Source organism: Rutidosis leptorrhynchoides, chromosome 3, assembly GCF_046630445.1.
Source record: "Rutidosis leptorrhynchoides isolate AG116_Rl617_1_P2 chromosome 3, CSIRO_AGI_Rlap_v1, whole genome shotgun sequence".
NCBI lineage: Eukaryota > Viridiplantae > Streptophyta > Magnoliopsida > Asterales > Asteraceae > Rutidosis > Rutidosis leptorrhynchoides.
In genome coordinates this window covers 494,763,032-494,778,088 of record NC_092335.1, presented here as the reverse complement: position 1 = coordinate 494,778,088, position 15,057 = coordinate 494,763,032, and the positions used below count along the sequence as shown (strand labels likewise).

The 15,057-nt window shown below is 32.1% G+C and overlaps 1 protein-coding gene across 1 annotated transcript; it reads right to left on the bottom strand.

Annotated features, from left to right (window-relative positions):
• Positions 1-477: 477 nt before the first annotated feature.
• Positions 478-14,790, bottom strand: LOC139901774 (uncharacterized). The gene is made up of 6 exons (XM_071884451.1): positions 14,598-14,790; positions 14,428-14,486; positions 14,083-14,229; positions 13,546-14,040; positions 13,108-13,416; positions 478-918 (listed from the first exon to the last, which is right to left on the bottom strand). The coding sequence occupies exons 1-6, from the start codon at positions 14,788-14,790 to the stop codon at positions 478-480; spliced, it is 1,644 nt and encodes a 547-aa protein (XP_071740552.1).
• Between the last annotated feature and the right edge of the window lie 267 nt (positions 14,791-15,057).

The window sequence follows — 15,057 nt, the reverse complement described above, 5'->3', positions numbered from 1 at the left end:
GGGTGTGAGTGGATTTGCACCATAGCATATTTCAAATGGTGATTTTCCAGTGGAGTAATTAGGTGCTCTGTTGAAAGCAAATTCAGCATGAGCAAGCTTCAGATCCCACTCCTTCAAACTCTTCTTTACAAGTGTTCAAACCAGCATTCCCACTGTTCTATTAGTAACTTCAGTTTGGCCATCATTTTGGGGATGGTGAGAAGTGCTGAACAAAAGCTTAGTACCAAGCAACTTCCATAATGTCTACCAAAAATAACTTAAGGACTTTGTATCTCGATCAGACACAATGGTTTTTGGCACTCCATGAAGACGAACAATCTCTTTGAAGAATAAAGCAGCAATAATAGTAGCATCATTGGTTTTGTTGCAAGCTATGAAATGAGCCATTTTTGAAAACCTGTCAATAACAACCATAATAGAATCTTTGCCTCGCTGAGTTCTTGGTAAAGCAACAATGAAGTCCATGCTTAAGTCTTCCTATGGCTGGTTGGGAACAGGAAGAGGAGTGTATAAACCCTTGTGAAAAGCTGACTTAGCTTGAAAGCATGTAGCACAACGATTGATCACAGCTTTAACATCTTTATCCATACATGGCCAGCAAAAGTGTTCATTTAGGATCTCCAAAGTCTTGTTAATCCCAAAATGACCAGCTAGACCTCCTCCATGTGCTTCTCTAATCAGCATCTCCCTGATTGAATCTTTTGGGATGCACAATCTGCTGTCCTTGAATAGAAAACCATCATGCTCAACATAATCTCTTTTGATCTCAGCAGGAGAACAATTCAAAATTGGAGCAAAGTCTGGATCAGCTTCATATAACTCTTTAACAAATGAAAATCCAAGCACTCTAGCCTCCAGAATTGACAACAAAGAATACCTCCTTGATAGAGCATCAGCAACAGTATTAGAAGTACCAGCCTTGTGTTTAGACACAAAGGAGTGCATCTGCAAGAATTCAACCCATTTTGCATGTCTTGGATTTAATTTGTGCTGACCATTAATGTATTTCAATGCTTCATGATCAGAAAAGAGAACAAACTGCCTTAGTTTCAAGTAATGAGACCAGTGATCAACAGCTCGAATGATGGCATAAAACTCTTTATCATAAGTGCTATAATTTAGCTTAGACCCATTTAGTTTTTCACTGAAATAAGCTACTAGTCTTTTTCCTTGCACTAGCACAGCTCCAATGCCAACACCACTTGCATCACATTTAAGTTCAAACAGCATATCAAAATTAGGCAAAGTAAGTATAGGTGCTGAACTTAGCTTTTCCTTCAATGATTCAAATGCTGATTGGGCAGAACTGGACCATTTAAAACCCCTTTCTTCAAACAATCAGTAAATGGAGCAACAATTGTGGAAAAGTCTTTGATAAATCTTCTATAAAATGAAGCTAAACCATGAAAACTTCCGACTTCTGTAATGACCCGTCCTAATCCACCTGGACCAAGTCATCAACATTTGGTCCCATTGCGATGATCGACTCCAATTAATGTCCTTAAAACGAGCAAATACACAGCGGAAGACTTAATTCGTACCTGAGAATAAACATGCTTAAAAGTGTCAACCAAAAGGTTGGTGAGTTCATAGGTTTATCATAATAATCATTTCAATATATTAATAGACCACAAGATTTCATAATCATAAACATAATACACTCGCAAGTGTATGAAAAGCATTCTAAGTAGTTGAGCACTTGGTAACCATACTTAACATTTAATCAACGTCGCATATTCCCTTTATTATGAAATCTCACTACACCGTACCAAGTGTAGTCACCAAAACGAAGTACTGTGCAACCGTTGAATACTGGTCGTCCAGTCCGGTTGGGGTTGTCAGGCCCGATAGATCTATCAACAGGATTCGCGTTTATAATACCACATGTAAATAGTAGTTACCAAGCTACAGGGAAGTATGCTAGTGGTACAACTCAATGTAGAATATATTTTTAAGTACTTGTGTCTATTTCGTAAACATTTATAAAAGCAGCGCATGTATTCTCAGCCCAAAAATATATATTGCAAAAGCAATTAAAAAGGGAGCAAATGAAACTCACCGTACTGTATTTTGTAGTAAAAATACATATGACGCCATTGAATAAGTATAGAGTTGGTCTCGGATTCAAGATCCTATATCATTTATGTATATATATTAACACATAATATTAATCAACTAAGTTTATATGTTTTATAATGTATTAAGATTAATATTCTTGTATATAGTTATTTCAATACTTATAATGGATTATATTATACACATATGATATCTAATAATATTATATTAGTTAATATATTTAAAACATAATAGTTTGTAATATTAGTTATATTTGTGTTATATGTAATAATTATATCTTTTAAAATAATATTTGTTGTAATAATAATAATAATAATAATAATAATAATAATAATAATAATAATAATAATAATAATAATAATAATAATAATAATGGTAATAATACTTAATAATGATAGTAATTATAGTTATGGAAATAGTGAAAGTAGTTTTAATGATAACAAAATGATAATTTTTGTAACAATGATAATTTTAATAAAAATGATAATTTCAATAATAAAAATGAAAATTTTAATGTAAATGTTAATTTTAATAATAATACTTATTTTAATTAAAATGATAAATTTAAAAATAATGATACTCTTAGTAATAATAATAATAATAATAATAATAATAATAATAATAATAATAATAATAATAATAATAATAATAATAATAATAATAATAATAATAATAAGATGTCTACCTTCACAACAAGCTTAAAAAGAATTAAATGCCATAGACCGGAATCGAACACGCGACCTCTTGCTAACACGAAAACACCCTCAACCATTGAACCATTGTATCTTTCTTGAATAAACTAGCAAATTAAATTTCTTTAACCTTACGATACTTATTGTCTTCTTTACGATACTTATTGTCTTCTTTAAACAAAAACCCATTTAATCTCCTCCTCATCATCTAATAACATCATCATCATCTATATCACCTTACATCGTTATTGTTTATGTATCATCTAACTATAATCATAACATAATTACGATTATAATCCTAAATTAATCGTTTATCATCATTTTGGCTCGAGTAACAAAAATAGCTGCGGCCCAATTCCATAAATAGCAGCCCAATAACAATCTAGCTCATTTGAAATTTGGCCCGTTAAAGTAAATGATTTTGCAGTAGTTTTGTAGTCAATATAAACCGAAATAACGTAGTCAAATGTACAGTTAAATCATTATCATCTTCAAACCATATATACGTATCCTCTATCTTCCTCATCTAATTTCCTTTGCCCGTTCGTAAACTAGAAAACAAAAAAAAAATCACGTAGCTGCAACAGAAACATGTAATGGTTGTAAACGGCCATGGTGGTCGACGGTGACTATGGTGATGATTGTTGCGATGAAGGTGAGGTGGTGATAGTAGTTCCATGGTGGTTTTAGAGTGACGGTTAGGGTGGTTTTATTGACGAGAACAATAGCAAAAGAAACAACAATAAAAATAACAGTAACGGCAGCCTGCGGTGATGATTTGGTGGTGGTTTGCGATGGTTGTAGCTGCAGCAACAGTGATGGGTTCGAAAGTGGTGATTAAGGAAGAGGGTGAGGTGAGTGGAGTGGTGGTTCATGGTTGAAGAAGTTTGAGGTGGTGAAGAGGGTTTTGCGAGAGAGAAGGCAAAAGAGGAGGAGGTGGTGAAGTGTGACCGGCTGAAGTGATGGCCACGGTGGTGGCTCATGGTGGATGTCGGAATTGCAGGGTGACAGGTGGCGAAGGTGGTGCTGTCTAGATGAGGGTGATGGTTTCTATATACATATATATATATATATATATATATATATATATATATATATATATATATATATATATATATATATATATATATAGATATAGAATTTACATTTACATAATAATTATAATTATTATAATATTAATGTAATAATAATATTAAATATACAATGAAGTTAAAACGTGTGTAATCGAGTAGCAGCCATGATTGAAGAAAAATTATTCTGCCGACAATCTCCTACGGAATATATATCGTGTCCATTGCTAAACAGTTAAAGTATAAAATTGTTCCTAAAAATCCCAAATTTTTAGATTAAACATATTAAATTGGTTCACTCATTACCTGTTTGAAACCTGATCAAAAAGGTGCGTCTACTATTTATTTTTAATTCCAAATAATATGTACGGAGTGTTAAAATTCAACCCATCAAAGTAAAAATATTTTTAATAACTCTAAACTTTACATAACTTAATTATAGATCAATATTTAATTCCAACTTCTCATAAGTTTGAGTCTTAAACTTGTTTAATATCGTACATAAAAATTGACCTGTCATTCGAGCTCGATCTCAACTAAAAATTTAATATTTTTAAAATTAGTAAAATAGATTCTAAATATGTTTTTAATAAAGCTAAAATTTATACAACCTATTTTCGGATCATCGTTTATTCTAAAATCACATAAGTTCATTTTTAACTCGTTTAATATCGATGAGATGATAACTGAGTGTCCTTGTCGTTTACTAATTAAATTCGAAACCACATATATATATTTAATATACTTCATTTATATATATATATATATATATATATATATATATATATATATATATATATATATATATATATATATTTTAAATAATAACTTTTATATATTATTATTAGTTTACATAATTAATTCTAACAATTACATTATATAATATTTCATTTTAAATATATGCATACATATTTACAAGTAATCATATCGTGAGTCGTCGGGAATTGTCAAAGGTCAAACGATAACATGAAAATAGTTCAAATTTTTTTTTTTGAGACGCAACATAACGGACTTTTCTTATTGTGTCAAAAATACAAAATCGTATCGAGAGTTTGGTTTAAAATTAGTCGAAATTTTCCAGGTCGTGACAGTACCTACCCGTTAAAGAAATTTCGTCACGAAATTTGAGTGAGGTCGTCATGGCTAACAATAAAAATGTTTTCATGACGAATATGAGTTGATAATTAGAGTTTTATCATTATTGATTAATATAGATAAAATGATTCGATCATGTGAAGCGTACGGGTGAAGCTATCACAAAAGAGTGATATGTGAAGGATAAAGATTCGTCTTACTTTTGACGTAATCACTGTTGAATTTAGAGAATAAGGTGCATCTAATCTTTGACGTTGTCTTTGTTGAATTTTCGGAATTCAAGGGATTAAGGAAATCTTCGAAATCTAAATAAGATCTGAGTCTTCAGAATTTAAGGAAATTAGGATCTTTTTAATTAAATGTGGTCATCTGTCTTAATTGCTACGTCTGATATCTTCATTATAAGTTAAACCCTTCCGTTCCATTATTTTCACCACTCCAATTCGTTCTTTCTCGATCCATACTTTCAAACGATTGTGAAAATACTTAATCCAGTTCTGATCCTTGTCCTCATCCTTACTATCGCAACATTCATTCTCCTTTTCCAACTTCCACCAGAGGAATCTACTTTCTTCTACTTCGCCTTTGGGGTTTTAGTGTTTTTAATTCTCCCGTGTCTTTATGTTGCGATAAACATTGACATACACGGTTTGTAATTTATGCGTTGTTATCGGGCTTTATATTCTCCCTTATATTTCGAAGCTCTATGCTTTTGTTTTCTCTTTCCGACTTCAAGTCAAGCGAATAATGGTCCAGAATTCGTAGATATAGAATTTCGAATGATTATAATGTTTTAAGCAGGAAGGAACGTGATAGCGCGATTTGATTTTCAAATTTATCAAAATTACTGAAGATAGAACTATCAAGAATATATTCTTCTTGATATGTTCAGAGGTTATGTAGAATGAAAGACTTATGTAACATGACACATGATGACGTTATGATCTGTGAATCATCACGTTCCATTAGGAACTCAGCATGACTTACTGTAATATAATCACGTTGGCCAAGCGCATTATACTATACTAACTCATGCTTCAGTTCCCAACACTTCTCCACAATTCATTCATAATTTATACTTAGACTTTACACAAGTTTCTAATATAATGGAATACAGAAATACAAAGAGGTAGATAATTTCGGACAAGAATATTTATGAAAATATCCTCAGAAATATCGAAGATATTTATGATGATATTTTGGAATTTTCTAAGTTCGAAAGTTGATAAGGAAAAATTTTCCGCAAGATTTTTAACGTGGGTACGGAGCAAGATATTATCTAAAGATTTCATCGGATCTAGATTTATCTGGGTTCTTTAAATATAGGGTTTGGTCCTTGTATTTGTCCTTAGTCTCTTTCATGGTTTGCTCAATCTGTTTTTCAGTACCAAATTTTCTGTCGAGCGTTCCTAACACTTCCTTCTTTATCATCAACTTTTGGCCATTAAGACCATCTACAACATGCTGCTTCGTCAGCATTTTTAAAGTTAACGGATCTGGGTCATCGGTTATCAAACCAAGGTGGTTTCGGGGGAATTGTGTTTTTAGATGATTAAATGCTGATGGTAATATGGTGGAATATAAAAGGTTCTCCGGTAACAATGAGGAAAGCTATTCGTATATATCAAAGTTATAATAAGACTTTATTCGAATAAAAGGTCGAAGTTGTTCTGATGGAGCTGTGACAAAATTGGCTACTTTGAAAAGGGATCGTAAAGTTGTTTTTGCTAATAAATGATAAAGAATTCGACACGGTTACGGGTTAAACTATGACTTTGGGTTCGAGAGTTTTTCAGGTGTATAACTATATGCATAAATCTTTCATTCCATAGATGAAGTGCGGTTGGTTCAACCTTCCGATTGAGGTATTTTCAGGAATTATGAAAGGTTTGATCGCGGATTGTAATCATCAAGATACGAATGAGGTTTAAGATGAAATCAAGTGGCAAGCTTGAAGAATTGTTTAGTTTCATATGTTATAATCAATATTTTAATTCATTTTAATTGTCCAAAGTTAGCAGTCCAATAATCCAATTGTCCAATAGTTCAATAAATTCATATATAATTTAATATATAATATTCGAATTAATTAATACGTATCGTGACCCGTGTACCGGTCTCAGTATTGATCGCAACTCAAACCATATATATATTTTGGAATCAACTCCAACCCTGTATAGCCAACTCCCACATTCACATATAGAGTGTGTACGGTTGTTCCGAAATATATATATAGATGGGTCGATATGATAGGTCGAAACCTTGTATACGTGTCCTGTTATTTAAAGTGCGTAAAATAAATAAATATATATCATGACCCGTGTACAACGTATTGTCTCAGAATTAATCCGACGTATTGTGTACATGTGTCCCGACTTAAAATGTGAAAAAGTAAATAACAGAAATTAAATGACAATAAATAAAATTGCGAGAATGTAAATTACGATAAATAAATTGTAACCAGTTAGCTAGGAACAGTTAGCGTGGAATCTTAATAAAATTCATCATAGTTAATTTGTTTGTTTCTAACACTTTTTATTTTGTCCAATGTTTTCTTCGTTATGCCACTTGTTGAGTTCTGATAGATCAAAATCCAAATATGAAATTGATTGAAAATGTGTATTCTGCGGTGAACGGATTCGTATATCGATGGTTGTAAGTAGAATAGTAAATGACCGTTGAATCAGATTTGAAGAATGTATAGTGTAACTTGTTAATGTGAGATCTAAATATTCTTCGGGTACTACCTACCCGTTAAAATATTTTTCATCATTAACATTTTGTACGGAAGAATTTTTAATTACCATCTTTATGAAAATATACTTGCATATATATTTTCTTCAGATGTAATCATGGATTTAATGAGTCAATAAGATATTAAACTCATTTAATTTATCGTTAATACTATATTACATGGTCTCTAGAACATTAGAGATTACATAATCGCCATGTCGAACGAAAATAAATGAGGTAGAACGATATGTAAAGCGAAGATAATCGATGTAGAATGATATGTAGAACGAAGATCATACTCGATGTACAGATGGTGATATTGAGGCGTGTGATGTTGATATCCGAGGTACAGTTTGTGATGTTGAGGTTTATGACGCGGTTGTGGTTGAGGGTAAGAAGGGTACTGTCGACGTTGATGATGGTGGTGCTAATTATGATGCTGGTGCTGCTGCTGATGTTTGCATTCTTCGCACCATGTTCTTCAAAGCCGTCATGCGAGCGCGTAGTTCGTTAACTTCTGCTAGTACACCGGGATGATTGACAGTTGAAGTGAGCGGATGAATAAGATTTGAAATATAGGATAATATATAATCGTGACGAGACACTTTGGAAATGAGAGAGAAAATGGTTTCTCGAACAGGTTCGCCGGTAAGTGCTTCAGGTTCATCGCCAAGTGAGCAATTTGGTGGATGGAAGGGATCTTCGATGTGAAATGATTTTCGGATATCGAATGATATTCTAGCTATATAGAATATCTATATATATAATACTAAAGATTTCGTAGACTACAGAGGAACCTACGGCATATGTCAGGCAAGTCTACACATGTGCTAAGATATGAATTTTGTCTATACACTATCGATGCACTAAATGCAGTAAGACGTGTCTAGACTTATGAATGATAAGCAGGCAATTTACTAAGGATGATAAGTAGATGATTTCCGACGAGAAATGATAAGCAAAACCTTTGACATACAAACACGGTCGAAGTCCAGACTCACTAATGCATCCGAACGACTTATCAGTTAGACACACAAATGCAGCCCTGGTTCACTAAGACCAACGCTCTGATACCACCTGTAATGACCCGTCCTAATCCACCTGGACGAAGTCATCAACATTTGGTCCCATTGCGATGATCGACTCCAATTAATGTCCTTAAAACGAGCAAATGCACAGCGGAAGACTTAATTCGTACCTAAGAATAAACATGCTTAAAAGTGTCAACCAAAAGGTTGGTGAGTTTATAGGTTTATCATAATAATCATTTCAATATATTAATAGACCACAAGATTTCATAATCATAAACATAATACACTCGCAAGTGTATGAAAAGCATTCTAAGTAGTTGAGCACTTGGTAACCATACTTAACATTTAATCAACGTCGCATATTCCCTTTATTATGAAATCTCACTACACCGTACCAAGTGTAGTCACCAAAACGAAGTACTGTGCAACCGTTGAATACTGGTCGTCCAGTCCGGTTGGGGTTGTCAGGCCCGATAGATCTATCAACAGGATTCGCATTTACAATACCACATGTAAATAGTAGTTACCAAGCTACAGGGAAGTATGCTAGTGGTACAACTCAATGTAGAATATATTTTTAAGTACTTGTGTCTATTTCGTAAACATTTATAAAAGCAGCGCATGTATTCTCAGCCCAAAAATATATATTGCAAAAGCAATTAAAAAGGGAGCAAATGAAACTCACCGTACTGTATTTTGTAGTAAAAATACATATGACGCCATTGAATAAGTATAGAGTTGGTCTCGGATTCAAGATCCTATATCATTTATGTATATATATTAACACATAATATTAATCAACTAAGTTTATATGTTTTATAATGTATTAAGATTAATATTCTTGTATATAGTTATTTCAATACTTATAATGGATTATATTATACACATATGATATCTAATAATATTATATTAGTTAATATATTTAAAACATAATAGTTTGTAATATTAGTTATATTTGTGTTATATGTAATAATTATATCTTTTAAAATAATATTTGTTGTAATAATAATAATAATAATAATAATGGTAATAATACTTAATAATGATAGTAATTATAGTTATGGAAATAGTGAAAGTAGTTTTAATGATAACAAAATGATAATTTTTGTAACAATGAAATTTTTTAATAAAAATGATAATTTCAATAATAAAAATGAAAATTTTAATGTAAATGTTAATTTTAATAATAATACTTATTTTAATTAAAATGATAAATTTAAAAATAATGATACTCTTAGTAATAATAATAATAATAATAATAATAATAATAATAATAATAATAATAATAATAATAATAATAATAATAATAATAATAATAATAATAATAATAATAATAATAATAATAATAATAATAATAATAATAATAATAAGATGTCTACCTTCACAACAAGCTTAAAAAGAATTAAATGCCATAGACCGGAATCGACCACGCGACCTCTTGCTAACACGAAAACACCCTCAACCATTGAACCATTGTATCTTTCTTGAATAAACTAGCAAATTAAATTTCTTTAACCTTACGATACTTATTGTCTTCTTTAAAATACTTATTGTCTTCTTTAAACAAAAACCCATTTAATCTCCTCCTCATCATCTAATAACATCATCATCATCTATATCACCTTACATCGTTATTGTTTATGTATCATCTAACTATAATCATAACATAATTACGATTATAATCCTAAATTAATCGTTTATCATCATTTTGGCTCGAGTAACAAAAATAGCTGCGGCCCAATTCCATAAATAGCAGCCCAATAACAATCTAGCTCATTTGAAATTTGGCCCGTTAAAGTAAATGATTTTGCAGTAGTTTTGTAGTCAATATAAATCGAAATAACGTAGTCAAATGTACAGTTAAATCATTATCATCTTCAAACCATATATACGTATCCTCTATCTTCCTCATCTAATTTCCTTTGCCCGTTCGTAAACTAGAAAACAGAAAAAAAAATCACGTAGCTGCAACAGAAACATGTAATGGTTGTAAACGGCCATGGTGGTCGACGGTGACTATGGTGATGATTGTTGCGATGAAGGTAAGGTGGTGATAGTAGTTCCATGGTGGTTTTAGAGTGACGGTTAGGGTGGTTTTATTGACGAGAACAATAGCAAAAGAAACAACAATAAAAATAACAGTAACGGCGGCCTGCGGTGATGATTTGGTGGTGGTTTGCGATGGTTGTAGCTGCAGCAACAGTGATGGGTTTGAAAGTGGTGATTAAGGAAGAGGGTGAGGTGAGTGGAGTGGTGGTTCATGGTTGAAGAAGTTTGAGGTGGTGAAGAGGGTTTTGCGAGAGAGAAGGCAAAAGAGGAGGAGGTGGTGAAGTGTGACCGGCTGAAGTGATGGCCACGGTGGTGGCTCATGGTGGATGTTGGAATTGCAGGGTGATAGGTGGCGAAGGTGGTGCTGTCTAGATGAGGGTGATGGTGTCTATATACATATATATATATATATATATATATATATATATATATATATATATATATATATATATATATATATATATATATATATATATATATATATATATATATATATATATATATATATATATATATATATAGAATTTACATTTACATAATAATTATAATTATTATAATATTAATATAATAATAATATTAAATATACAATGAAGTTAAAACGTGTGTAATCGAGTAGCAGCCATGATTGAAGAAAAATTATTCTGCCGACAATCTCCTACGGAATATATATCGTGTCCATTGCTAAACAGTTAAAGTATAAAATTGTTCCTAAAAATTCCAAATTTTTAGATTAAACATATTAAATTGTTTCACTCATTACCTGTTTGAAACCTGATCAAAAAGGTGCGTCTACTATTTATTTTTAATTCCAAATAATATGTACGGAGTGTTAAAATTCAACTCATCAAAGTAAAAATATTTTTAATAACTCTAAACTTTACATAACTTAATTATAGATCAATATTTAATTCCAACTTCTCATAAGTTTGAGTCTTAAACTTGTTTAATATCGTACATAAAAATTGACCTGTCATTCGAGCTCGATCTCAACTAAAAATTTAATATTTTTAAAATTAATAAAATAGATTCTAAATATGTTTTTAATAAAGCTAAAATTGATACAACCTATTTTCGGATCATCGTTTATTCTAAAATCACATAAGTTCAGTTTTAACTCGTTTAATATCGATGAGATGATAACTGAGTGTCCTTGTCGTTTACTAATTAAATTCGAAACCACATATATATATTTAATATACTTCATTTATATATATATATATATATATATATATATATATATATATATATATATATATATATATCTATATATATATATATATATATATATATATATATATTAAATAATAACTTTTATATATTATTATTAGTTTACATAATTAATTCTAACAATTACAATATATAATATTTCATTTTAAATATATGCATACATATTTACAAGTAATCATATCGTGAGTCGTCGGGAATTGTCAAAGGTCAAACGATAACATGAAAATAGTTCAAAATTTTTTTTTTGAGACGCAACATAACGGACTTTTCTTATTATGTCAAAAATACAAAATCGTATCGAGAGTTTGGTTTAAAATTAGTCGAAATTTTTCAGGTCGTGACAACTTCAGTAATGGAAGAAGGACTAGGCCATGATTTGATTGCTTCCACTTTAGAGGGATCCATTGAAATGCCTTCTTCAGAAACCACATATCCAAGAAACACCACTTTGCTAACAAAGAAATCACATTTCTCCAGTTTTGCATATAATTGATATTGCCTCAACAACTCAAATACTTTCCTCAAATGATCCAAGTGTTCTTCTTTAGTTTTTGAGTACACTAGAATGTCATCAAAGTAAACAACCACAAATTGCCCAATAAGTGGTATGAGCACTTCATTCATAAGTCTCATAAATGTGCTGGGTGCATTAGATAATCCCAAAGGCATAACCAGCCACTCGAATAATCCACCTTTAATCTTGAAAGGTGTCTTCCATTCATCTCCTTCTTTCATTCGAATCTGATGATACCCACTTCTAAGATCAACTTTGGAGAATACACAAGAACCATGCAGCTCATCTAGGATATCATCTAATCTAGGTATAGGATACCTATACTTGATGGTATTGTTGTTAATAGCCCTGCTGTCTACACACATTCTCAAAGAACCATCTTTCTTTGGAACCAACAAAGCTGGTACTGAACAAAGACTCATGCTGGTTCTAACATAACCCTTTGCAACCAGCTCATTAACTTGCTTCTCTAATTCTTTTGCTTCATGAGGAGAACATCGATAAGCTGATTTGTTAGGAAGAACAGATCCAGGTACAAGATCAATTTGATGTTCAATACCCCTGATGCGTGGCAAACCAGTAGGAAACACATCAGCAAATACGAATAACAATGACTTTACCCGAGCTGGTACTTCATCATGCCAGTTCAACTCGTCGCTTTCAACCAGTAACAACAAGTAAGCACCAGTACCCCCCTTTAACTCAGTATCAACTTCAGCTTGAGTCATAAACAAACTCTTATCATTCTTAACAGTAGGGTCAGGTATTTCACTAGGCATTAATGAAGTGAGGGTAATCTTTTTACCATTCACATACAGCGAGTAAGTATTTTGGTGTCCATTATGATAGACATACTTATCAAATAACCAAGGTCTAGCAAGCAGAAAATGACAAGCATCCATAGGAATAACATCACAAGTAATCTCATCCTGATAAACAGTACCAATAGAAAATAGAACAGTAACTTGGCGAGTAACCTTTACCTCACCGCCTTGGTTAAGCCATTAAAGTTTGTATGGATGAGGATGCTTCTTTGTAACCAGCTCAAGCTTTTCCACCATGTGAGCAGATGTTGCATTTGCACAGCTACCTCCATCAACAATCAGGCTGCACACTTTGCCTTTGACTGTACACCTTGAATGAAAGATGTTTTCACGCTGGCTCTTATCTTCAATAGTCTCAGCTGAGTGCATTACCCTTCGAATCATCAAAAACTCTCCAATATCAGCAGCAATAAATTCTTCATTATCAGACTCATCATATGATGGTTCAGTTTTGAAACCCCCTTCCAAATCTTCAATCTCCTTTAATGTAAGAGCACGCTGGTTAGGACATTGAGCTTGAAAATGCCTAAATCCATGGCACTTAAAGCATTTCCTTCTATCATTTTTAGGACCAGCTAAAACCTGCTCTTTGCCTTTAATAACTTTAGATGCGGCTTCGTTATGCTTGGGCAGCATTGAGGATTGACCCTTCATAGGCAGCATTGCTGGCTTGGAATAAGACTTAAAATAACTTTTCTTTTTAGCTTGTTTCTCCACTTGAATAGCCAGCTTGCAAGCACTCTCAAAAGTCCATAGAGGCTGCATTTCAACTTGATCAGTAATTGAAGCATTTAAACCTCCAATGAATCTTGCTATAGTGTGTTCTTCATCTTCCTTGACATTGGTACGAATTTTGAGCTGCTCAAGCTCTCTGATGTAATCAGCAACATTCATGCTGCCTTGCTTGAGTGTATTCATCTATAGATACAGATCTTATTTGTAAGCTTGAAGAACAAATCTTTTCTGCATACACTCTTTTAATTTGGACCAGGTCTTGATGGTCTTTTTTCCTTCATACTGCCTTTCCTTTTTCAAATTATCATACCACATTGAAGCATACTTCTTTAATCTGATTACAACAACTTTAAAGGCCTTTTTATCATCATAGCCTTTAACCTCCATAATTCTATCCATGGTCTGAACCCATTCATAGTAATCTTCAGGATTAGAGGAGCCTTCAAAATCAGGTAGATCTATCTTGATATCTTTCAAATCATCAGCTTTTTTCCTATGTCTTCTTCTTCTTTGTGAAGAAGCATGAGATCCATCAGTAGTTCCATGGCTACCATCTTCAGATTCAGTACTAGAAGATACAATGGTTGTGTCTCCATTTTCAGATCTGGTTCTATTTCTTCTTGGCACACCATCTTCCAATAAGTTAACCATCCTTTCTATCTGATGTTGTAGAGCTTCAATAGCTCTATCTCTTCGAAGATTATAGGCTTCTTCAAGAGTCATGTTTCTAGGAATCTCAGCCATTTCAAATCAGATCTGGAAATAAGCTTTTCAACTCAAAAATAGAGTATGAACTGAAACAACAATAAAAATGATAAGAAAGCTTAGATTGAGCAACCTAAGCTCTAATACCACTTTGATGCATAATTATGACTTTAAAATGAAATTTAGAACAAGCTTTCTTCACCCAATAGATCTGAAACCAAACCCCCAATTTGTAACAGTAACAGCCCCAAAACAGAGTATAAAACACTGAAATAGGAACACAAAGGATAAAGAATCTAAACCCTT

Bases quoted from the DNA above. Each gene is read 5' to 3' on its own strand.
- LOC139901774 (XM_071884451.1), bottom strand. From the start codon at position 14,790: ATGGCTGAGATTCCTAGAAACATGACTCTTGAAGAAGCCTATAATCTT. The intron at 14,230-14,427 runs GTTAAAGGCTAT...CTGTATCTATAG, and splicing joins CCATGGATAGAATTATGGAG to ATGAATACACTCAAGCAAGG. The intron at 13,417-13,545 runs GTGGAAAAGCTT...ACTGTTTATCAG, and splicing joins ATGCAACATCTGCTCACATG to GATGAGATTACTTGTGATGT.